This window comes from Haliaeetus leucocephalus, unplaced genomic scaffold, assembly GCF_000737465.1.
Source record: "Haliaeetus leucocephalus isolate CR32 unplaced genomic scaffold, Haliaeetus_leucocephalus-4.0 Scaffold145, whole genome shotgun sequence".
In the NCBI taxonomy this organism is placed as follows: Eukaryota; Metazoa; Chordata; class Aves; order Accipitriformes; family Accipitridae; genus Haliaeetus; species Haliaeetus leucocephalus.
In genome coordinates, this window is record NW_010972581.1 from 410,743 (window position 1) to 433,884 (window position 23,142).

Here is a 23,142-nt window from a genome sequence, read left to right on the forward strand (position 1 = left end):
AATTGGGGGTGTGGGAAGGGCTTAAAATGTTGCATTTGTGGTCCAGAACTAGTCTGAAATAGCTTCAGTAGATAGTTCTTCAAGTACAAGTCCTTCACGGGGAGGTAGCTACAGCCAGTCTGAGTTTATGCTGTCTTGATTTATTTCTTTCAGGCTAATAGTGAAGCTTAGTGTTTTCTGTAGGAAAGCTCAAGTGTTTATATGTTTGCAGAAGGCAACAGTGTATTGAAAACCTAATGGGGCTGACATACAAGCAAAGATGTGACCTAATGTTCACTTATTGCTTTTTAACCAGTCATTGAGTTAGATTTGGGATGTCGTCCTTAATCCTTCTTGTTTGTTGCTACTGTCATTTATATTCTCTCAGTTTTCAGCCCTTTATAAGAGTCAATTTGCAGCATTCATTTCCAAGGGATGAGAATGATCTATTTTAAATATTTTGGAAAATTGACTTTTGTCAGTTCGCATTCCTTTAAGAGAAATCGCTCCTTAATAAGAAAAAAAAAGTTGTGCATATATATATATATACATATACACACATTTCTCCAAAACAGTCTTGTGTAACTACAGAGAAAATCTCTAATCCTACATTTGGAGATTCCCAGGGCCTTATCCAGGCATATTACTGTCTATGGAAAGTTGCCCATTAAATTAAAAAGAAAAATGAAAAATCGGTGCAGATCTTAAGAGCTATGCAGAACTCTTGGTAGGGAATTACTAAGAATTCCTGTTTACCTCATAATAATTTGGATCTGAGAGGATATGGTGAATAAAAAGCAGTTTCCAAGTTTGTAGACCTTAATTTATGAGCTCTTGTCTAGATTATATGTTACAGTAAATAATTCTAAGAGTAATTACCAAGCATTTGAGCAAAATTTTAATCAAAGAACTGAAACTCTTTTGCATTAGAAACTGATGTAAATGAAGATTTATTTCAGCAATTTTTCTTCAAGTTTGTTGCTTGAGAAGAACAATGCAAAATTAGGTATTTTCCTGGAGTTTTGGTTTATTATCCCCTTCCCAAGGTCTAATTCATGGTTCTAGAAATGCCAGCATAAAGTTGTACAACATATAATATATTATGTTCCTTTAGGCCTAATTACATTACTGGGAAGTTGTTTTGGTATAAATTTAAATCCCTTTCTAAGGCGATGGGACTTTTTTTCCTCTTCTCCGTGCCTTGGGATTGGTCTCTGTAGGATGAACCTTTCTGTTGCCCTGGGCTGTGTACATCCTGAGCAATGGAAAGCTACTCCTACTGCAGATGCCAGTTTGGTCCATGTATTGTCATTTATGGGTGGAAAGTCCCTCTGCTCTGTTTCATGCCTCCTAGAGTCATTGATTATGAAAGAGAAAATCAGATCTCACATTTTGTACTGCAGAAATGGCCTTCAGAGGGGGATTTTGAGGAAGAGATCCTCAAAAATGCATATTTCAGTCATCCTTTGTAACATTGCTGTGGGGGTTGTTAAGAGTCTGTCTTCTCCAAGAGCCACTGTTTGTGTGTTTCAACTTTGTGTTTTTTGCTGGGGGGTTGGGAAAAGGACCAGGAGACGAGCTACACCATCATCAAATCCAAAGAGACGACGATTACAGCAGATGGCTTGAAACCAGGCTCGGCGTATGTCTTCCAGATCCGAGCCCGGACAGCTGCCGGCTACGGTGGCTTCAGCCGAAGATTTGAGTTTGAAACCAGCCCAGTGTGTAAGTCCTTTTAATTACTGTCAGCCCATGTCTCTGGAACGGTTACCAGTAATGAGTCAGGGGATCGATACCTTTGCAGAGAGCTCTTCCTTGTCCTGGCCTCATCTCTTGACTTTGGAAACACCAGGCACATCATGACCGTGCACTAGACAGGCTAACACATCTGTCCTTGCTTCCTCAACTCACACGGTGAGGTGGGAATTGAAGTCAGGACGTCTTCAGGCTCCAGAAATTCATAGCGTTCCCTGCTTGGAAAAATCCTGTATTTATGAGAGCTGATGCAAGAGAGGACAAGGGCCCTCCTCTCAGGAGGGACAGAGGGGATGATACCTGCTCCTCTGTACCTCTTAATGGCTATCTGCAGAGGATGCTGAGCTCTCTCAAATATCTGCCTCTGGGGAAAAAAACCTGAAATGGTGCCTCTCTGCAAGGGGAAGAATTGAACTAGCATTAGCATCTTTTGGTGTAAGTTCCTGTCAAGTTGAAAGATGGTTTCTGTTGGCTGCCAATGCCACAGCCTCGAGGAACGGAATTTGACTTGTGATCAGAAATGGGAAAAATATGCACTGCAGGCACAGGACTTTTGCTTGGCCTGTTACAAATTTGTGGGGCTTGAATTTAATTTTTTTTTTTTTTTTTTTTAAATTAATCTGATCATCCAGGTCTGGATTCTGAAGCAGATTCTGTGGTAGGCTGAACTCCTGAGGCACATAGAGGCTCAGCTGCTCTTTCCCCTGTGTTCAGGCACAGCTGTGGGGAAATTCTTTTTGTCCCGATTACCAAATTTTTGCAGATGTGTCAAAGATAATTTCCTCCCTCAGAAAATATGTCTTATCTATTTCAGTTTGTACAACTGTCATTTATTAATTTTTTATACTGTTTGCATGAAAGAGAAATTTTCTGGTGGAAATACACTGTTCATTCCTGTGGGAAAGAGCCTATTTTCTGTATGTTTTCCTTGGAAATTTAAATTCGTCAATACTTTCATTACTATTACTCCAGTTCATTTAAAATTCATCATCTTTGAGAATAAGATGCCAAGTTGTCTTTTCAATGCATGCTACCTTTGAAGCTGTAATAGATTTTAAAGGAATCATTATACATGTGCAGATGTAGCTGTGGAGCCAGTGATAGAACTAATACAGTGCAAATTGCATCACGATGCAAACATTAATGCAATAAGAATGGTCTATTTAATGTATTTCTTATTGTATTAACCATTAATTGTGCCCTATAAGTAGCAACAAAATCATGTTATACCGAAAATTATTCTATATTATACTAAGGAAATTTTGCTTGCAGTTGGAAAGTTTCTAGTTTAGAGTCATTTGAGTAATAGTGTTCCAGACTATTAATAAATAATACATGAAATATATGCACATTTGATCCAGTGCCACCAGTACCTATGATCCTGGTCCAAAAATAATGGCACTTCTGTAAAGCCCATCATGTAAGTATGTGTGTTAATCAGGAATTTTGAGGACATCATGTGGTAATATCTTTAAACCCCAAGAGTCATTTAGTCACACCTGTACCCCAGTCTTTTTAGCGTTTTAAAGGCAGAGGAGTAGGTACTTCTCTGATACTAAGGACCTGCTGGCGTAGTCGGAGGAATACCTACTGCATGGTCCCCAGTTTGGGAGCTGGGAACTGTTCCTGTGTTGGACTTGAGCTCTGGCTGAAGCAGGACTTAACTGGATGTTTAAATGCTTGGTAGAATTGAAATGCAATGTGAGCCTCAGTATCTTGCAAAATGCAGTGCCATTTGACATTTAAAATCTTTTAAAAAGTGATTTTAAAATTTTTTTTTCCAAGGCCCTGTGTAAAGTCAATATTAGTGCCAGGAGTGTGACCAGGCTCCCACTGCTTTCCTGCACGACCTGGTGAATCTGAAAGCAAGCACAGATCGAAATCTCACCGCTACATCGGAGTGCAGATCTGAACCTCTTGTTAGAGCCAAAGCAAATTATTTTGATTCAAGCACAAATAAAAACCTTTCAGTGACTGTTGTGAGAATCAAAACCAGCCTCCAAAATCGTTTGGACCAAACAACAGGTTTTGTTTCCAGTTCGCAAGGTTTCTGTAAAGTTATTTTTAATACACTTGGAAGAAATATGAAACAACAGCCTGAGAAATGCAATGAGGGGGAAGCCATTGCTTGTTTTGGACTTCTCTCTTTTTCCAGATTCGGGGGTTTTTTTACACACTGTTGCCTGCATGTGCAATTCTGCAAAGTGCTGCAATGCAGCCAGGGCTGCATTTTTCAGCGGAAGTTTTTTATTTGGGTCAGTCTGTTGCTGGGTGTATCTACTTGCCGCTGTCCTTTCCAAATGCCACTGAGCTTGTCTAGCCCTGATAAAACTAACATTGCCAAAAGCTGGTTTTCAGCTGGATTGGTGAGCTAATCCAGCTGGTCAGCCAGGCAGGAGTGAGAACATGTCACCCAGTTGAGGATGGGTAATGCAGGTCCCCGCCCCCAGCTTTAAATGGCAACAAGGTTCCAGCTCGGCTTTTGAATTCAGGCTTTTTAGCTGCCATAGATCACAGCAGGATTTATCTCATTTCCCCATCCCTCGAGCTGTGCAAAAAAACACCAGTCACAGCTTAATGTTCTCCTTTAAATGTTTTTCTTTTTAATTATTTTGTCAAGAAAGCAATAAAACATCATCTTAAGGAGCCTCCATAAATTTGTGAGGCTAATAAAATCTCTGGATGATGGCACGGATTTGAAGCAGTTAACATTAAATATTTAATGTATCGCAGCCAATCCTTCTGAAATCATTTACATTGCTGTAGCAGGTCCACACTGCTCGTTGAGCTCTGGAGAGCTCCCGTACGCAGAGCTACTGGAAACCCATTGCAAATCGATGCTTAACGCCATACCTTTTTGTCTTTCTTTTCTTTTAACAATTAATATGGGACTATATTCAGTTATTTTATAGCCTCCATAAAGTTAATCCTGTGCTAAGAACCCCTTTTTACTTCACTTATTTAGTTAAAGGCTTCTTCAGTGTACTATCGATTCCTGCTGCTCCCCGGGGTGGATGAAGCTTCATCCGGGGCTGGCACGACAGTAGGAGCTATAATGAGGTTTTTCCCCACACAACAGCAGCGCCTACGCTGGCAAGCTGGTTTTGCAGGGAGGAAGCCAGATTTGTACCCCAGGGTGGTTAAATATATGGAGCTAAATAAGCTGGCAGTGGAGAGGGCAGGGTGAGGAGGCTTTGGTTTCTGCTTGGGGAACCCCACATGCAAACTGCTGAGGAGAGATGGGCTCCTTCCCCTGCAGTGCAAAGCAGATAAACAAGATAAAAATGGTGTTAGCATTTCCATTTTACAGGCTGCAGGGGCTTGCTTACCTACTCTTACTTAACCTGTGGCAAACCCCAGTTCTCCTGACCTTTCTGCTGGCATCTTGATCACAGGACTTGTCTCCTGCCTTTTGGCAGGAGGGCTCTTTACAAGGCATGGGCTAGGAGAGTTCTGCTTCCCTTGGCCAATAAAAAGACCAACCGGTGCATGTGTCTTAAAAAATTCCTGTTTTACAGAGGGCACCTACTAGCCATGTGACATAGATGCCACAAGGAGTTAGTTTTTAATTGTTTATAGCTTCTTGCAGGGCAGGTAATGCTGTTTAATTACAGAGATCCTGCTTATGTCTCTTAATAACATTCCATAAATGTTCTCTCTGCAAATGGGAACCTGTTGGGTTTTGATCTTTTATCTCTGTGATTTCTAACGCAGCTAAGCCAGAAAGACAAATTTGACTTTGCAAACTCAAAGGCTGCATTCTGCAACACTTTGGTTTCTGAATTCAGTGATGAGATGCGATTTTGTTGGGGTTTTGGCTTGGTTTTGCGTGTGTGTTTGGTTTCTTTCCGCCCATTTCCTTTCCAAACGAGAAACAGACAGCAAAGGGGGAAAACACAAACCATAAAAGAAGAAACAAACTGGTAAGACTTGAAACCTCATTGGCAGCCTCACTAGAAAGATTCATGTGAGTGCTGACTATCATTTTAACCTTAATCTCCATTTTCTGTTTCTCATCTCAGCAGTAGCTGCATCCAGCGACCAGAGCCAGATTCCTATAATTGTTGTGTCTGTAACAGTGGGAGTCATTCTGCTGGCTGTTGTTATTGGTTTCCTTCTCAGCGGAAGGTAAGAGAAGAAGCTGTGTATTTATACTTCTCCAACTTTTGTAATAACTTTATCTGACCAGCTGATTAGCACAATTTAGGTGAAAGCAGCATGTGAACGAAGCTGTCGAGTGGTAGCACTGTAAAACAGCATGAAGGTGGGCTGATTGATCTGTTTGGACAGGCAGGAATGGCAGAGGCTCGCTCACAGATGTAGTTCACTTCCCAATGATTTTCATCTCTGTATAGACTGGCCCTGATTATTCGACTTGATTCTCACAGGAGTGTTTTCACATTCCTTTAAAAATAAGCAGAACATGTTACTACAGGTAAAATATCCTGAAGCCCATATGTTTGCACTCAGAGCTCACAATGGGCTTTGCTTACAGAGAAAACTTGGGTTCAGGAAAACACTTGCAAAGAAAAAGAGAAGAAATCCAGCCAAATGGCCAAACGCACTAAGTTTTGGTCAGGTCTGGATTTCATTTTTCATGTGTAGGACACTAATGTGTTCCCCACGCGCTAGTAAATTATACAGAGAGCTCCCCCCACGGAGGGAGACGCTCAGCTTCAAACCATCAAGTGATCCCATTGACTTCTCATGTGCTTAAACATAGGCAAGTGATGAAAGCCTGGGCTATACCATCTTTGACAACTCTAATGGAAGTTGATGGAACTTGTTTGTGAACAAGGGATTGTGGTATTGGGAGGGAATCTGGCTTGTATCGGGATCAGTTTGTACTGCGGCACTAAATTTGCGTAGCAGCCAGCACAAAAGGCACTTGTTTCATATACTTCATGTGTATTAGTACATTTTTTAACAGCAGTAGTCAAACGATGCAACATCCTTCATGCAAAGCAATGTGAGGTGCATCTATTGATAAGGCTGAATTTGTTTTCAGTGCAAAGTAAACTTTTATGCTTCTAAGATACCCATCAACCTGCTGTTGCTTTCATGATACAAGTCTGTCTTAAGCTCGGGTCTAGCAAGGTGGCTGTAAATTACAAGATATTATTAAGTGTTAAGAGTAGTTACAAGACAGTCACAGAGGAACTGTGCCCATAGCGGACATACTGGCTGAGGGTCTTATTTCCCAGAGGAGGTAGGGTATCAGTCTGCGAATGCAGCATGGTGAAATCCAGCCAGGCTGAGCATCTCTGTCCCCAGGTGTAAGGCATCCATGGAAGGACACAGTTATTTCCTGTCTTAAAAGGTAAGTGTGCTGCCAGACTCATTTCCACTCAAGGTCAGAGACTGACAGTCTCTTCCAGCTCAGCTGTTCGAGCTCCTGTCTGCTTTGAGTGACTTGTTCGGCTTAAAAATGGGAAAGTAAATGCTTCTGTCTGCGTGAGAGGTATGCAGTGGCATGGGGGGGTTGAATGGCTACAGGGCATTCACACCAGGGGCTAGAGGAAAGCTGTGGCCAAAAAGACTTGGCTCTGAACGCTGTAGGCAGGAGTTCAAGTCTCTCCTTAAAGGCTGGAGGTTTTGAGTCAAATCCCTCCTCGAACAGAGCGGGGGGATGTGGACTTTGGCCTCCCCCAGCCTGGATGCATGCTTGTATCGATTCAAACAGGAGGATGCATGCGTGGATGTAGGGAAGCTATGGATGTAGCCTGGCATCTCTGCAAGGAAGAGTCTAGGGGGCTGAACTGCAAGTGGAGGGACGTATATCCCTCCGTGGCCATAAGGAATCGCAATTGCGTCACAGCCAGCAGCTCTTGCTCTTCCCACAGTTGCTGGCAAGCACTTGGGACCCCTTTGGGGAGGATGTGCCCTTGCAGGTCTCCTTTTTGCTGCTACCCTCTCTGGTCCAAGAAAGCAGTTGCAAAGCCCGAGCCGTTTGTCAGCAATTCTCGTCAGTTATTTCTTTCTGTCCTTTGCCCTAATGGGCTTTCCAGGATGTGCTTCCTCTTGGCTCTTTATCTCTTGGCATGTTTATAAAAGCCCTTGTCTCATTTGTCTAGAGTTTTATCGCCGCCTCTGCTGCTGCCTTAATCCTCCTACCTTGTACTCACACCTCTCTCTGTGAACCCCATGGCAGATGCATGTTCCCAGGAGCTTCTCCATGGTGCCATGCTGGACGTATGGGAAGGGGCAGTCACAGGGAGTTGAGCTCTTGGTCCATTTTTATCTTTTCAACCCTTCCTCTAAACTGGGAAGAACCCAATCCCTCAGCTGGAGGTGGCGGAGAAGCCTCCAGCACCAAGATTTGGTCCGTTGTTAGAGACTTGGCTTCAAAACCACAGAGCTTTTCGGCTGCTTTGAGTTCCCATGAATTTTAAAGCCCATCTAGTGCGCCGAGTGGCTTGTGAGAACAGAAAAATAAACCCCAGAAAGCTGACAGCCAATTTGAAATTAAACAAAGCAAAACAAAAAAATTGCTCCTGTTTGGAAGAAGCAGAGATGCTGCTGAAATGTGTCACTCATGCTGCTTTGCCTTGGATAAGATATCGAGACAATTCGTGGAGTGACTCTCCTGCTGTGACACTGCAGGGACGATAAACACATTCCAAGTCATGGGATAATCCCTTTCTGAAGCTCTTAACCTGTTTCTGGAAGATGATTTCCTGTATCTTTGGAGTGGTTATGTTGTTCCAGTGCCTGGTTCCAGGGGGTTAAATTTCCTTTCCTAATTCTTTCTCGTACTTGCTTTTAGAAAAATAGATATTTTGAATGCCAGGAGTTGCTCCAGCTGGAATCACCACTGCTTTCCACGCCAAGTAAGCTGTACAAAGCCCAGGCTCTATCTTTTCTGCTAATGTAGGAGAGCAGGTATTGCCCAGCAGCAAAGCTAAGGAGAAAAACACTCTTGCTCTGCAGCACTGAGGACATAGCCTTGCCAGCTCCTGCAAACACGGTCCTCATTGCTGGCTCCGTGCTGCTCTCAGGCTCCCTGGGAGGCCCTCGGCACCTCAGAATTAGGATATTCCTCCCCAGGATGCTGTATGGCATCTCTTTGTGCCTATCCTCCCAAGTGCCAGGCTGAAGCGAGCAGGTGCTTGAGAGCAGTCCTGCAGTGAGAAGGGGATGTCCTCCTGCTCTCATCAGCTTGGAAAGAAGTTTCCCAGCCATAGGACTCAGGGGTTTGCTGGGCTCTGCAGACTTTTTATTTTCTGTTAGGTCCCTGGAGGCAGAAGTTTCCACACCTCTTCCCCTTTATTTGCTTTCAAGTATCTCTGCAGTTTTCTCACTTCTTTTGAACGAAGGTAAGTAACAGCTTGGCATTTCCCGTTGGCAGCTGGCCCTAAACCAAAGGTCAGCTGAACGGTAGTCATGGTGGCATTTCCACATGCCAGTGTCCATCTGTGAAAATGCGCTTTGTGTCTGAAGCTGGAGGTTCCTGGGAATTTGAAACTAAATGTGCTTTGCCCTAAACAATTAAGCTGCGTTTCAGAGCTGATTTACTTGCAGATGCTCCAGAAAACTCTTCCTGTAAATAATGCATTCTCTGACCAAGGTCATAAATGCCAAGCAGAATAGCTGATCGCTTTTTTAAGTTATCCTGCTCTTTCCATCAAGGGCATATTAATAATATAACGATCAGGATTACAAATCAAAGAGGTTCACTAAATCAGACTGTAGTTGTCTCAGCAAAAAAAGAAAAGTGGATTGAAAATCTATTATTAAACCAGCTACAAGCATTAAATTAAAGAACACGGAGTTGTTATTATCTTTGTTTTGTTAGGATTATGTGTTCTTCTCAAAAGCGCAATGCATTTTACAGATAGAGCAAGGCTATAAATTTTGCTTTCCTAGCAGTGCTTGAATTAGATGCCGCTTGGCATTATTGTTCCTGATTGAAGTATATATTAATCTAAAATCATTACAGACTTTTGTTTTACAGTCTGTGTTGGATAATGCCAGTCACAAAGATCTTTGCGCTCCGTCTTGCAAGGAGCAATAAGGTGCTGCAGTTGTTGTGGCATCAGCCCCTTTCTTCCTACCATCTGAGGTAAGAAGCCAGGTTTGCATCAGCCTGGGAAGGAGAACCACTGCTCCAGAGCAGTTCCCCCTCTTTTGTCCTTCAAATGTAGCCCTGTTTGCAAAACTGACAGGGTCTTAGGGTGAGTGTTGAGACTGCTGGTCCCTCCAGTCCCCCAAGCATCTGAGCTTTGTAGCACTAAACAAAGGCATGGGCTTTTGCAGAGTAAAATGGGGATGCTATTAGGTCAATGCTGTACATGTTTGCAAGAGCTGCTCAAAATAACTAAGAAGTGTACTGTGCATCTGCATTTATAGCCAGCTACCCATTATGGATGACCTTTCCATCTCAACTGATCTTCCAAAGAACCAGGGGGAGCTTTTTATAGAACTTAAGAAAAAAAATAGATTTGAAGCAACAAAAAATTGCCCCTTGCCCTGTGTCGTGCATATATAGAAAGTCTCTTTGTGGCAAGGAACTAGCCTTCGAAAGACAAAGCAAAGACAAATCTTGCCACCTGGGTATTGGCAATTAGAGGCTTCTGCACCAGAGTATCCATCCTTGACCTTAGCTGATTTAGACTTTTAAATATCAGCCCCTGCGGTGGCAGAGGGCTACTTTCTGGACACAAATATGTGCATCTTGTTAAAAAGCGACTTTCGGGGAGTAGAGAGGATGAAAAGATTGTGGCGTATATCCTAGGTCCTGAGCCAGCATTTGCAACCTTCTGTGATGCGTAAGGTCAAAATGTATGAATTTTTCCACCACCTCCTCCCCATCCTATTTTCCAAGATGTGTCAGGGCTTAAAATAGTTTGCTTTTTTGGTATTTCCATAGGAAATGGGAGACAGATAACGTTTTTCATAGAGAATTTTTCCAGCATGAGTCATAATTTTTGTTAGTTGTGGCTTTTTAAAGGATTTTTATCTCTACATTCTTGCCTGCTCTTCCTTCTTCCTACAGGACATTGTCTCCTGGGATTTATAGCCACTTTATGATGCTGCCTACTGCCAAATATTCCCTGAGATTCACCTGACAAGAGGAAGGATTTTGTTGGAGAAGCTAGTGCTCTGCCAAGTCAAAATTCCTATCCACCAAGAGCAGGCAGGGTCTGGTCCTGCTTCTGTTCGGGTCAGGGTTTTTACTACCTCTGTCATGTTAACAGCCTCTTTGCCCTTTGGTGATACATTTTGCCAGAGAGGAACGTTAGCAACATTGGTATACAGGGTCCCTCTCTGGAAGAAAAGTGCTCCAGTGCACCCTTCTGCACAGGGTGATGCCTTCCCAGGGCCGGTGTGGAAATCTGTTGCCTGTAGTCACCATCTCTAGCATCCTGCCTAGATCAGCTTGGCAAATTTGGCTGCTCCAACACCTTTTTTCTTTTTTTATTCTAAACACTTTTTGGCTTAGTACTTCCATGCAGACACACTGGGCTCCACAAGCCAGTCTGAGCTGCTGCAGTTTCGAGGCAGGTTTAGGGACCTAGGCTAACCTGCCTTCAGATGACTTTGGCCCAGACAGAAGGTGAGAGTTGACCAAGTCTGTAATTAAGCTTCAAGCCCATGAGGCATTGCCCTTGAAAGCATCGTTTCTGAGTTACTCTGGCAGTAGCCAAGGAACAGGGCAGGAGGACCGTGATGAACAGATAAGTGGATGGCATAAGCTTTGTCTGAGCAGGAGAATTGTGGGGCAGTGCAGCAGTTAGTGACAAAAGCTCTTCGCCTTCATTCAGATGATGCATTTGATGGCATTGTGCAAGTCCTGTTTCCACGTCAGGAAGGGAACTGGGCTGCCTTTCAAGCTGAAAATGAAACCTGACTTCAGTGGTAGCAGTTCCAGGCTCCTGCTGAGCACTGGTGAAAGCCCCATGTGTACGTAGTGTTTTAAAGTGGGGTTTTACAGTGTCTTCTCTTGGCTATGGAGTGGGTAGAGGATGAAGAAGAAAATCAGACTGTCATCTGTCTGCACTTCTGAATATGTGGATGTTTCACCTTGCTTTGGATGCTAGAAATAGGAAGCATGACCTCTCCTGGGGGCACACCATGTTGTGGCATTTGGCCTTTTACCTAGAAAAAAGGTTATCTGTACTTTCTTGCAGCTTAGACATAGCAAAGTATAATGCCAGAGGTCTTTCCAAGTGCAGTTCCTTTCCCTGGAAGCATTGCTCTCCTTCCCCACAGTAATTGCACAGATATCACCTGCTTGGGCTTCTGCATTCTCAGTTATTCTCGAGCAGCGCAGAGACATGCTTTAACGTGTGAACCGGGTATAGCTCAGCAGGAAGAGGAGGTGACTGCTTAAACATTCATATAGTTCTGGGCAAAGTAGGAATATATTCCTAGCAGCTCAGTGTGTAATGCTGCTCCTATGATGTTTGAAGCAAGCATGCTGACTCACGAGGTGCTAGGTGTAGTGCTGGCCTCCTGACCTGGAGATGCAGGAAGCAATCATTGCCATCGCTCAAGGCTGCGTGAAGGATTAGAAAAATCTTCCCAGGCACCCTGAAGTATTTCAGTCTCTAATTGCAAGCCTCTGAAGAACATCCCATTAGAGCAGCTTATTAAAAGCAACAAACGAGGCTTTCATTTATCATGACTCCAAGTCTTCAACTTATAACTCTTAAAAGCCGCAGCTATATATGGCAGAGCCTCTCTGAGATCTATCTAGCCACTAGAAATGTAGTTTAATTCCTAATGCTCTCTGGGTCATCTGCAGACTTGTGGTAAATTAATTACATTGATTGCAAGCACAGTTGTTGGGGCCCATCATATATATAAATTTCATTAACAAAGCATGTAGCCCAGGGTTTGAAGCGATGCCAAGGGTGTTGATAAGTCCTCCTAGCACAGGTTTATTAAAGTTTGCTCTCTGGACAGTTGGTTTTGCAAACCACATAGGCATTGCGGGGGTCACCTTTGCTAGAACTGGAGGAGTGTTGGCTTTGTGTGCCTGAGATAACCGAAAGCAGTGGAGCTGGTCTAGTCAAGCAGCAGGGCAGTGCCAGCAGGCTGCAGAGGTCCAGGAGGTGCCACTGCAGCTCCAGGCTCCTCTCATTGCCTCTGCCCATCTGCAGCCCTTTTCTTGAAGCCAGGGCTCAAAGCAGAACTCACACCTCGTTTCAAGCCAGCTTGGCTTTTGGAGATGCTGCTGCCTCAGCACCTTGTTCTTCCCCAGCAAAAGGGATTTAACGCTGCAGGTGTTTTCACAATAACCTTCACCATTACCTGGACATGTCACCTGTTAACCTGCAGCAGATCGGAGGGGCTTTTGACCGCCCACTAGAGCCAGGGGCAGTCCCCACAAGCTCTCCTCATAGTCTGCTTGTTGGTTCAGTGAGGCTGGAGGAGACTTTGCATATAATTTTGATGTATACAGTACTCAGTTCAACTCTGACTACTGCCTGATACAGGTCAGCTTGCTGGTTAAAGATCTTAAAACCCTGGAGAGGTCCGGGCATATTTCACTGGGCGGTAATCTCTTATCCTGCCACAGCATTTGATCTCATCTGGAAAGCATTTGCTTTCAGCTTCTCAGTTTCTAGACCAAGAAAGTCCTCCGTGGAGCAAGGAGAGAGGGAAACTCTGCCCCTCCTAGAAGGCGTCAGCACCCAAATGCGGTGGCTGTGAGGGCACAGCGGGCTTGCTGGAGTTTAATATCCAGTTTTATTTGCCTCAAACTTTTTATATTCTAAAGTTTACCTGCCAAATCAAGGCATTCTTTTAACATGAGCAGTAATAAATCTTCCATTGTCCTAACTGTTAAGGCCAAGTAGTCCATTCACTTACCTATCCAAGTGCTCCTGGGACTGGAAAGTGAATTTTGTTGTTTGCTGATCCAGTTTAGTTTGTTTCTATGAGCTTTAGGTTTCGCCTAATGTTGCACCTCAGAGTATTTTGACCCGGAGTGCACAGTGTTATGTGACAGGTGTGCAGGAGTAAGGCTGCACTGAGGCATATTTTCTTTGCACTTGAGCATTTTTTTCCTCCCCGTAAAGGGAGCAAGTGAGATCTGAAGTGCTCTGCATTCAGTGCAGGGAACTGATTTTGTCTCAGAGCAGCTCAGTTCCTGATGAAGTGCTCAAAGAGTTTTCTTTAGGAAAATAGCAAGCTCTTTTTCATTTTAAGGAGGTGGTTGCTTTTCAGGTTAATTGAACTGTTGTTTCAAAAACTTGACTTTGCACGCTGAGCAGTGTGGGAAGGTCTGGTGGCAGCAACTGTTAGAAAATGCCGGGGGGGAAAGGGCCTCCTAGCTAAAATGTAAGCTAAGTTGTCACAGCCACAGTCATCTGGAGATGTACCAGTTCCCTGTGCTCAAATCCTGCGAGGTTAAACCCAGAAAATGGCAAAATTGACTCAAAATATATAATTCTTGGGTTGCCTTTGTGCGCTTTTGGGTTTTGGACCTCCAGTGTTAACTTCGATCAATGGAGAGGTTTAGTGAAGGCTGAGCTGCTCCCATGTTAGTATGACTGTACAAGCAGGGGCATTATGAAAATACAAAATATTGTCAATTATAGTAAAAAATATTGGCATCATTGTTCAGAAAATGTTAGCAAGTTGTTTTGCTGATGCAAAAGGAGCTTAGAAAGACATTCTTCACCAGTTCTAATTTAAGTAAGCACATAATCCAGTATATAATTCTGTAAATCATTGCATGCCTGAAGTTATTTTGCATCATAATTTAAGGCGGTGCAGTTGCAGAATGTTAATTTTGTCTAAATAGGCTATTTTAATGTGTTTTAATGTGTAAGTTATACTTTATAAAAATCTAATGGGCACAATTTTTTTTCAAGAATTACATATTAAGATGATTTGCGGAGAAATGATGAGTGAGATCTTCAACTGACTTTAACCGGAGTATGTCTGCACCATTGGGCTCCTGCTTGTATATTGTACTGAAGTTGTTTCTTCTCTACTATGTTCTTTTTCAGGGTGAATTACCTTAGTAGATTTGGTAACAGAAAAAATTGTCCATGCAAGTTCTCTGACAAGGATAAAAGACAATTACTGAGGTGCAGACAGCCTTGGGTTATGGACTGATGCCAGGCAAACCCATACTCTGATTAGACTAGAGTAATGGCTCGGCAGCCTTCAAAAGCAAGCTGTGGACGCACGCAGTGCCTTTCAACTCACCACATTTTGAGTTTACTTAGGCTGAATACTTTCACACACCTCATAAGGTCCGGGTCTGCAGATACATAATGCGCGTGCAAAGCTTCACTGATACAAGGAGACCCAGAAAGGGCTGTGTGCATTAAGTACACGCATAAGGGTCTGCAAAAGCAGGGCTCGCATTCATCCAGTGCTTTTTTTTTCTTAAAGGAAATTGTAACTGTACCGTACGCACGCTTGTGGAAAAAGTCACTTTGCCTGCTCCAGGGCAGGTGCTTAAGTTTAAGCACATGGGTGGCCCCGTTAATCCTAATGGTGGTACTCAAGTACGGGAAACACATGGTTAATTGCTTTGCAGGACCAGGGTCTATACGCTCTCCTCAAGGCGTTTTTCCCCAATGGTAGCACATGCCAGGAAATTCTTGCAGCCCAGGGTGTTAAGGTTCAAATAATAATTGCAATACGAAGGAAGAAGTGCGTATAAAAATGTTGCAAATGTATTTGCACCTTTCCAGGGCAGTGGGATTATTCCTTATCCTGGGCCTTTTTTGTTTGCTTTTCAGTTGCTGCGATCATGGCTGTGGGTGGGCTTCTTCTCTGCGTGCTGTTGCCTATCCGAGCCTAACATGGTCAGTGTTCCCACCTGTGCTGGCTCCTATTTCGTGTCCTCCCTCCATGTTTTCTGTGCAGTCTGCCTCTCCCTCCCTTTCTTGTATTGGCCTGGAAATCGCTTTCTCATCTGATCTCTGCACCCAGCTTGTCTATCTCAACAACTGGAAATAGCGTGACCTGAAGCAGAGTGTGTCTCCAGCAAGAGCAGGAGTCCCAGGGGAAAAAAAGCCTGATATGTTATGCTGTGATCGATCCAGACACCACACCAGCAATGTCATATGTCATAATAAAACATCATGTATGCTGGACACTTCATCAAATTCTGCTTCTTGTCACAAAAAGGGGCCAGGGGAGGTAATTTGCCCTCAGAAAGGAAACGGGGCAGGCGGGAGTGGAAAGGTATTTAGTGGCATGTAACATGCATGTCAGTGAAATGAACTGTATGTCATTGACATACATGTCAATGTATGACATACATGGCAATACATGATGCTGTTTGCCAACGATATGCTCCAGCAGCGCTGGACATATCTCTGTGGGTGTCAAGAGCTGCGTGTCCGTGCTGCATGCTGCCCTGTTCTGCCACCGTCTGGGCTGCCTCACCAGTTTCTGGTCTCTTGTACTCTCCCCTCTTTTCTAACTAATTAAAGGAAAGGTGATTTTAATTTCTGTTGGTTTGACTGGATGCGAGTTGAGTTGCTCCCCGAAGGGAATGTGTTTTAGGTCTCTGAATCGGCTGTAATCTGTGCAGGCAGAGATCTTCCTAAGCCTCCTAGGAGACTCCTGAAATCACCATCCCCATCAGACAGCTGCTTGAGACCATAGGAGCGCTGAGACATCCCATGTGTGTTGTTAAACTGGTTAAAGCATGACAGAAGGTTTTGCAGCATAGCTGGGTGAGAGGTGTGAAACTCTTCTACTGTATTTTCTGAGGGGTGCTGAGGCTTTGCACGGTGGTGGCTGGGTCATGGTGCAGTCCCTGGCTGTGGGGCACTGCAATCACCAATGTGGACAGTTTTTGGGTCCTCTTGTGCTGTATTTTGGCTCTGACAGAAGCCAGAACCAGGGAGTTTGCAAATGCAAATCCCAAAAGCCCTAAAACAGAAGACTTTTTTTTCCTGTTGGAGCATTTTTAAATTGATTTTTGTGACTTCTGAGTGCTTAAGAGCAGCGTTAGCAAGCAAGGATGCTCAGCTCAAAGTGTTTGGCTGCAAAATGTTCTTCTGGTATGTGCAGTCATTCCTGCGAGCCACCGGTTTGGCAATGATTGTGCTAGAAGAAAACCTGCTGGTACTTCTGTTGTCTGTCGTGCCTGTGCCACCAGTGCATGAGCAGTCCCTCACTGGGAGTCATGCTTCAAATGTCCTCAGCAAGGCTGCCAACCAGAGAGTGGCAGCAATGGAAAATGCTTCTCAAAGGAGACTGGGAAAGGACTGGATGGCTACGAGGAAGAGAGACGCATGGGGAAAACTTGGCTGACCTGGAAAACACCTTTTGCAAGTTTCCTTCTAAGCTGCAGAGAGACTAATGTGGTAGCAAGCTGGGATGGGGAAATGGGAAGAGTGACTTCAAGGCACGGATGCCGTTGGCTGTGCTATGGGAAGTCACGACAACCTCTTTAGAGAGATTTATGGAGAACACTTCAGAGGGAGCTTCCTGTGAGAGGGGGAAACAGTATCTTGTTTAAATTATTTTTAATTGTTCTGGCAGTGGTTAGGAAAGCAGGGAGTCATTCAGTGCAAAGGCAGGGAAAGACTAAAGGCTAAAAATACCACCACTGGAATTATGAAACTTCCTTTGTAATGTGTCCAAGTTAATCGGAGGTCGAAAGCAGGGTCGCACTGTGTAGAGGTGGACAGCAGAAAGCAGCTGAGAAGACAGTGAACCTGCAACCCTTTAAGAAGGGAACCTGCCCTGGTTCCTCTTTGGCCAGTCATCTAGTGGTATCTTTGAATTGAGCCGAAGATTGTAGCTTGTCATCTCCAGATGTTTTACTGCTCTTTTGATCCCGTTCTCCAAGTTATAGGACTTTGAGAGTAGGTAGAGGAGTTGAATGAGTCAGATTCCCAGCCTGCATGGGTTGCTCCAAGTTACTCCACATGAAAGTTTGGTCCAGTGCAATGGAAGTAACTCATTATAGACATCAAAAAAGCAGGAGGAAAGTGAACAGAAAAATGGGAAACAACTTCCAGTATAAAAGCTGTTTGTTTTACACCAGGCCCTTGAGTATTCCCTGGTTTTGTGATACTGATTATATTCTAAGATTGCAAGCAGCAAAGGTGAATGCTGAACATGGACCAACGTCACTAGAGGTAGACTTTTGCCTCTGGCTCGCAGTATCGTTGTTGTTTATCCAGGATAAAAGTATTTTCTGAACAAGTAATTGTCTCCACACATGAGCTGAGGTGACAGGATCTTGGCCAGATGAACGGATCCATGTTTGTTTATTCCTCTGGGTGGAACGCGGTCCTGCCCTGCAACACGTATGCAGCCTTATTGCTTTAACATCTTGGCATAAGTAGTATGAAACGAGCACTAACCCCTTGTAAACAACAATCTTGCAGTCCTCTCAAACGTCCTGTAAAATGACGGCTCAAGATGGGTTGGATGTATTCCTCAAAGTTGATTTATTGTAAAAGATGTGCTTCTGAGTGAAGGTCTTGCCCCTGAAAAGCAAGTGGCATTTTGTCTCTGTTTCAGAGAAGCACACAGAGTTCATTTATCTCATATTTAAGAGATTAAATACATGTATAAATCTCTGCAGGACTGGGTTGGGAGATTGCATGCTGCTTTGGGGCGCAAGCCATTCAATGGTACTGGCTGCACCTAACAAGGTGAGGTCCCTTTCCTCATTGGGAATGTCTAAATGCTGTCCCCACGTGCATTTCTAGTAACACCTTGGCTGTGTGCTGAAATGTTTTGGCCTACGACTATAAAAAAAGTATGTAAAGACTCTCCCACATCACTGCCTAGGCCATCCTGCCTGAGTTGTGACCAGAGCGGTGACCCCAGCTAGGGAGATGGAAACTCCTTCCCTTGGGCATTCTGTGGTTTTTGGGGATACCTCGGGTGGCCGAGGAGCCACACACCACCCAGCAAGGGCACCCTGAAGTACAGTCAGACACAAAGCATCTCCATTGGTCCAGGGAGAGCAAGCATCTTCCTGCCTCCTTTCTTGAAGGATTTTTCTCCGTGAATTGTCTTCTGCCATGCGCGGCAGTGGGCTTCAGTTTCCCAGCTGAATTCTTCATCTTTCTACCTGTCCGTTTTATATTTTATAAACCTATATAGGGATCATTTTACAACTTCACTTTTATAATCTGCCCCATAAATACTTTACGAGCTGCCTGCCAATCTGCAAGTAGTTTTTAAATAAGACATGATGCCTTAAGAATATTTAAAGTCTCACTTTTTTTTCCTCTGATATTTTTATTGAAAAACACAGAGCTGTGCAAGGAAGACATCTGCTTTCTAGATACAGAAACTGGGACAAATCCACAACAGAAGTAAATGAGTTGAGATTCAGGTGTGCTGCTGAATTACATTAACTCTTTGGCTGAGTGTCTTCAGCTCAGTGGGAGATGAAGCGAGTGTCAGGATCTTTATGCTTTTGCTGTACGTGATACAGAAAAGATATAGGAAATCTATGGTTTGTACAATGACAATAAACTAGAGAATGAGGCTTCCATCAGGAGGCTTTTGACTCGCAGCTTTTCCAATAAATATTAAGAGCAAATGCATGTGCAGAAATAGATTATTTCACAAATAAGTGGGAGCTTTTTCTTCCCCCTAAATATATTACAAAGCCATAATATTTAGATACTTTTTTCTGCCAGTAAGAGTCACAGAGTGAATCAGGAATGTTAATGTGAAATAGCAGATTTTTATGGGATTTAGCTGGGGAAGAAAGGAGAATAAAATGCTTGTGTGTGTTACTTAAAGCATCTGAAGGTCAAGAAGGGAAGAATTTCGGTTTAGCCCCAGTCAGCACGTACATGGCTTGTTTCTCTGGATAGTTTAAGAAAGTGAGCATGCGAAGGACACAAGTGGTTGCAACAGGCAGGTTTTGCTGCAAGCTTTGTTACTGATGCCCAACTGTTGCTTGACAGTCGCAGTCCACTAGCTGCCATTTCACTTTCATGTGTCTTGTCAAGGCTTGTTTTAACGATGCTTTGGGGGTCCCAGAGCCTGATTTTGTATGCTAATGTGACATGCTGCTGTATGTGTTACCTAGCTTGAGAGAGGGGGACAGCTGGAGCCAACTGGTTTGCATTGGCCCTTTGAGTGTGTCCCTGGGCAGTAAAACATGGACCACTGTGCATCAAGGTGTACTTGGATCACTGGACACAAGCGATGGCATGTTCCCCGTTTCTGTCTCCTCCCTCTTTATGGTCAAAGAATCAGGAGATGGAGGTATTAAAAAGGATAATGTTAGAAAAGCCTATTTATAGGTGAAGTACTCCAAACCTGAGGAAGAGATTAAGGCATTTGCTCTAAAAGATGAACAGAAGAAATTGTGTATATGTGCATTTGGTAGAAAGATTGAGACATTTGTGTATTTTTAAGAGGAAAATTGAGTTATACACCTCAATCCAGAAAATTACTTCTGCAGAAAACTGATGTAACTTTTGGCAACTTGCCGCAGAAAAATTTGGGGCTGCCAGAAGTGGGAATTGATACTGATACTCTTATCTCTAGTTTATGTACTTAAACGGGGAGGCAGTGTGATGAAGAAGGAGAAGAATCCATTTTCACCCAGGGATCGTGAATACCAAAACACACTTTGAAATGACCCTTACTCCCAGGGTCTCCGCGTACACCTAGTGCTTAGTTTTTTAGTTAATTAGGCAGGACCCCATCTCAGGAAATGGCACTGCTGCTGCTAGAGCAAGGCAACGAGCACCAACATGCGGATAACTGAGCCGTGTCTCCAGGCACCTTGTTGCCGCTCTCGTGGGTTTTGCATTTGGAGCGTGATGGTCTCAGCTTGTTCGCTGCTGCTGAAATTGCACCCTGCGTGGATAGTCTGGCTGTTTATCAATGGCAACCCATTTATCTCGCTGCCTGTGTCCCCAGACCGCCTGTCATCCTCCCCCCTTGTCTTCTGCACTTTGTCTCAATCCATTCCTCTGTGCTTGCACAACCTTTGCAGTCTGTTTTTTCCTCCTCTCCCCTTTGCACAGGTCTCCCTTTCTCCCTGAGGTAAGCTTGTGTGCCTGCTCCCCTTCCCTGGAGTAACCCCAGGAGCTCATGTTGCTTTTCCCCTCCTCGACCCTCCAGTGTCCAGCTCTGCTGGGGCCAGCTCAGCGGCAGTGCATGCGTCCCATCGTGTTGGGGCTTTTGTTTGTAATAGTGATCGTTTCACAAATCCGGTGCCAAAATCCTATAGCCGAAAGGCTGCTTGGCCCCTTGCATCCAGGCAGGCAGCAGTTCCCTGTAATAGGACTTCACGCTGAGGGCATGTTTCATGCAGATGCCTATTACTGCCTCCTCCTAATTACAGTTTTGTTTCTGCTAATCGTGTGCTCCTCCTTGCTGCGAATGATGCTGGAGTTCTTGCATCCCCCTGTCTCAAAAATCATGGGCAATGGAAGAGAAGACTCCAAGTTTCTCAGCTTTAAGCGGCTTCTTGGTAACCTGAGGCTTTATTTGAGGTGTGCCAGCTAGTGATCCTGCTGCATGCTGGCTGGCTTGCAGGTGTCTGTTGCAGGTTTTTCACTCTACCAAGCAGTGTGCCTCTGTCTCATGTCCATGTAGTTGGCTTTAAGAATGATCTAGTTCCTGTACCCAGTTACTTCAGGTCCTTGGAAACACTGCCACATATATGTGCACCATACGTATGTCATCCTGTATTTTTAAGTGTATATATATATGTGTATATAGCAGTTCTCCTTGCCTATGCAGTTACCCTGTGGCTTCCTACGTGGTTGTCTGAGTGAAGCAGGTCTCAGAAATGCCACCAAAGCAGCCAGTTAATGCTAATGCAATAACATTGCCTAGAGAAACAGCGAGAAGAGTGTGGGACAAGTCAGGGAAGAGCAGACAAAGACTAATAGAAGGATGCCCCGGGGGAGATGTGACTCCCACATGGCTGTGGTTGCAACTCCATGGTAGGATGCAGCAGCATCCTTGCACTGCCTGGTGCTAATGTGGGAGCGAGATAGGTCAGGCAGTGACTGCATGCCTTCTTCCGTCTTTATTGCTGCTGGGCAGAGGGGATTGCATGAACGGTAGCTCACCTGCGTAAAGACAGGAGATGTGCAGGAAACCCCATCAGAGCCAGGAGTACATAGGAGACCCTTGAAGGCAGTGAGGCAACACGTTTGGGCTTTTTTTTAAGCCATTATTTTGCATGTGTATAAGGTGTTAATGTTTACACAAGGCTGTTTTCTAAAGTATCAAAATTTAAACTTCTGCGCAAATGCCCAGTGGGTGAAGGGGAGCATGCAATACATACAACATGGTGCCTGCAAAAGCTCTGCAGTCCAGGAGATCTTGCTTCTGCGATTCGAACGTTTCATCCCATTCCCCTTCCATCATCCTTCCTGTTCTTGCTTTTTTCTTGTTCTTAATAATAGCTGAATTAGATGTATGGTAGAGTGGAATTGTTCAGAAGCATCTGTGGGATTTGGAAACACAAGTCCAATTGAAAGTCAGTGGGCCTTGGGCCCTGAATCCCGTTAGGGAAATTGCAAGTAGTTTGATGAGCTAAAACTGGGACAGCAGCAGTACAGCCACTAGAGAGGTTGGACTCGTTGCTGCTCTGGGTTTTTGTGCTTTGTGTGATTTGAAGTAAAGAGAGGGGTTCTGCCATACCAGAGACAAAAACACTCTTCTGGGTTTTTTTCCAGGCGATGTGGCTATAGCAAGGCTAAACAAGATCCAGAAGAAGAAAAGATGCATTTTCATAATGGCCACAGTGAGTAAAGACCAAACGTATATATGTGGTTTTGGCTGTCTGTGGTAAAGAGAAATACAACTGAGAGAGGGTTTAAAAAAAAAATAAATTCTGGTTTTGGTGGTAATTCACAAAAGAACTGTTTGTTCTGTTATTCAGTAAGTCCCCACCTGCCCCTGCTCCAAGCCCCATAGAGAGCTGAACATTTGAACAGTCCTTATGTGTGCCCAGCTATTCACACCTGTATGTTTGCAGCAGATCTTTCTAGCGAGCCATTTTGTTCTGTTCCTCTCTTTGCTGTGTGACCCAAGGTGCTATTAATTTTGCCTCGTTGGCACATAACACCTCTACATTTTCGTGGTCTGGACGTGTCAGTCCAGAATACCTGTTTGAAACCCTTGCTCCACCCCAGCCAACTGTGAGGACCAAGCCCACAGCTACTCTTTGCCTTGGATGCCTTTGCAGAGGCGTGAGGAGTAACGCCTACTTCTTCCTCCTAGGAAGCTTTCAGAAATGCTGTGTTAATGTCTTATATATCAAAAAAACCCTGCAGTGATGCTAGAAAGTGCATCTCATGGTTATTATCAGTCCTTCCATACATCTAAAGCCAGTGTTTGAAAAGCTTGCCTTCATCAAGTGCTGTGGGATCTGGGGATGGGTAACAGCGAGGTGCCTTTTGGGGTGGAAAAGGCAAACGCATCTTGAGTGAAAGTCAAATTTCCATTAGTGCTATGTAATGAAGGCAGCAGGAAGCA

The 23,142-nt window shown here is 44.1% G+C and overlaps 1 protein-coding gene across 1 annotated transcript in view; it reads left to right on the forward strand.

Annotated features, from left to right (window-relative positions):
• EPHA5 (EPH receptor A5) overlaps positions 1–23,142 on the forward strand; it is a 195,907-nt gene that overhangs the window by 150,111 nt on the left and 22,654 nt on the right. Inside the window, exons 7-10 of the mRNA XM_010561456.1 lie at positions 1,545–1,704; positions 5,760–5,862; positions 15,441–15,506; positions 22,341–22,408. Of these exons, the coding sequence (XP_010559758.1) occupies positions 1,545–1,704; positions 5,760–5,862; positions 15,441–15,506; positions 22,341–22,408 (397 nt within the window). The remainder of the gene's footprint in view (positions 1–1,544; positions 1,705–5,759; positions 5,863–15,440; positions 15,507–22,340; positions 22,409–23,142) is intronic.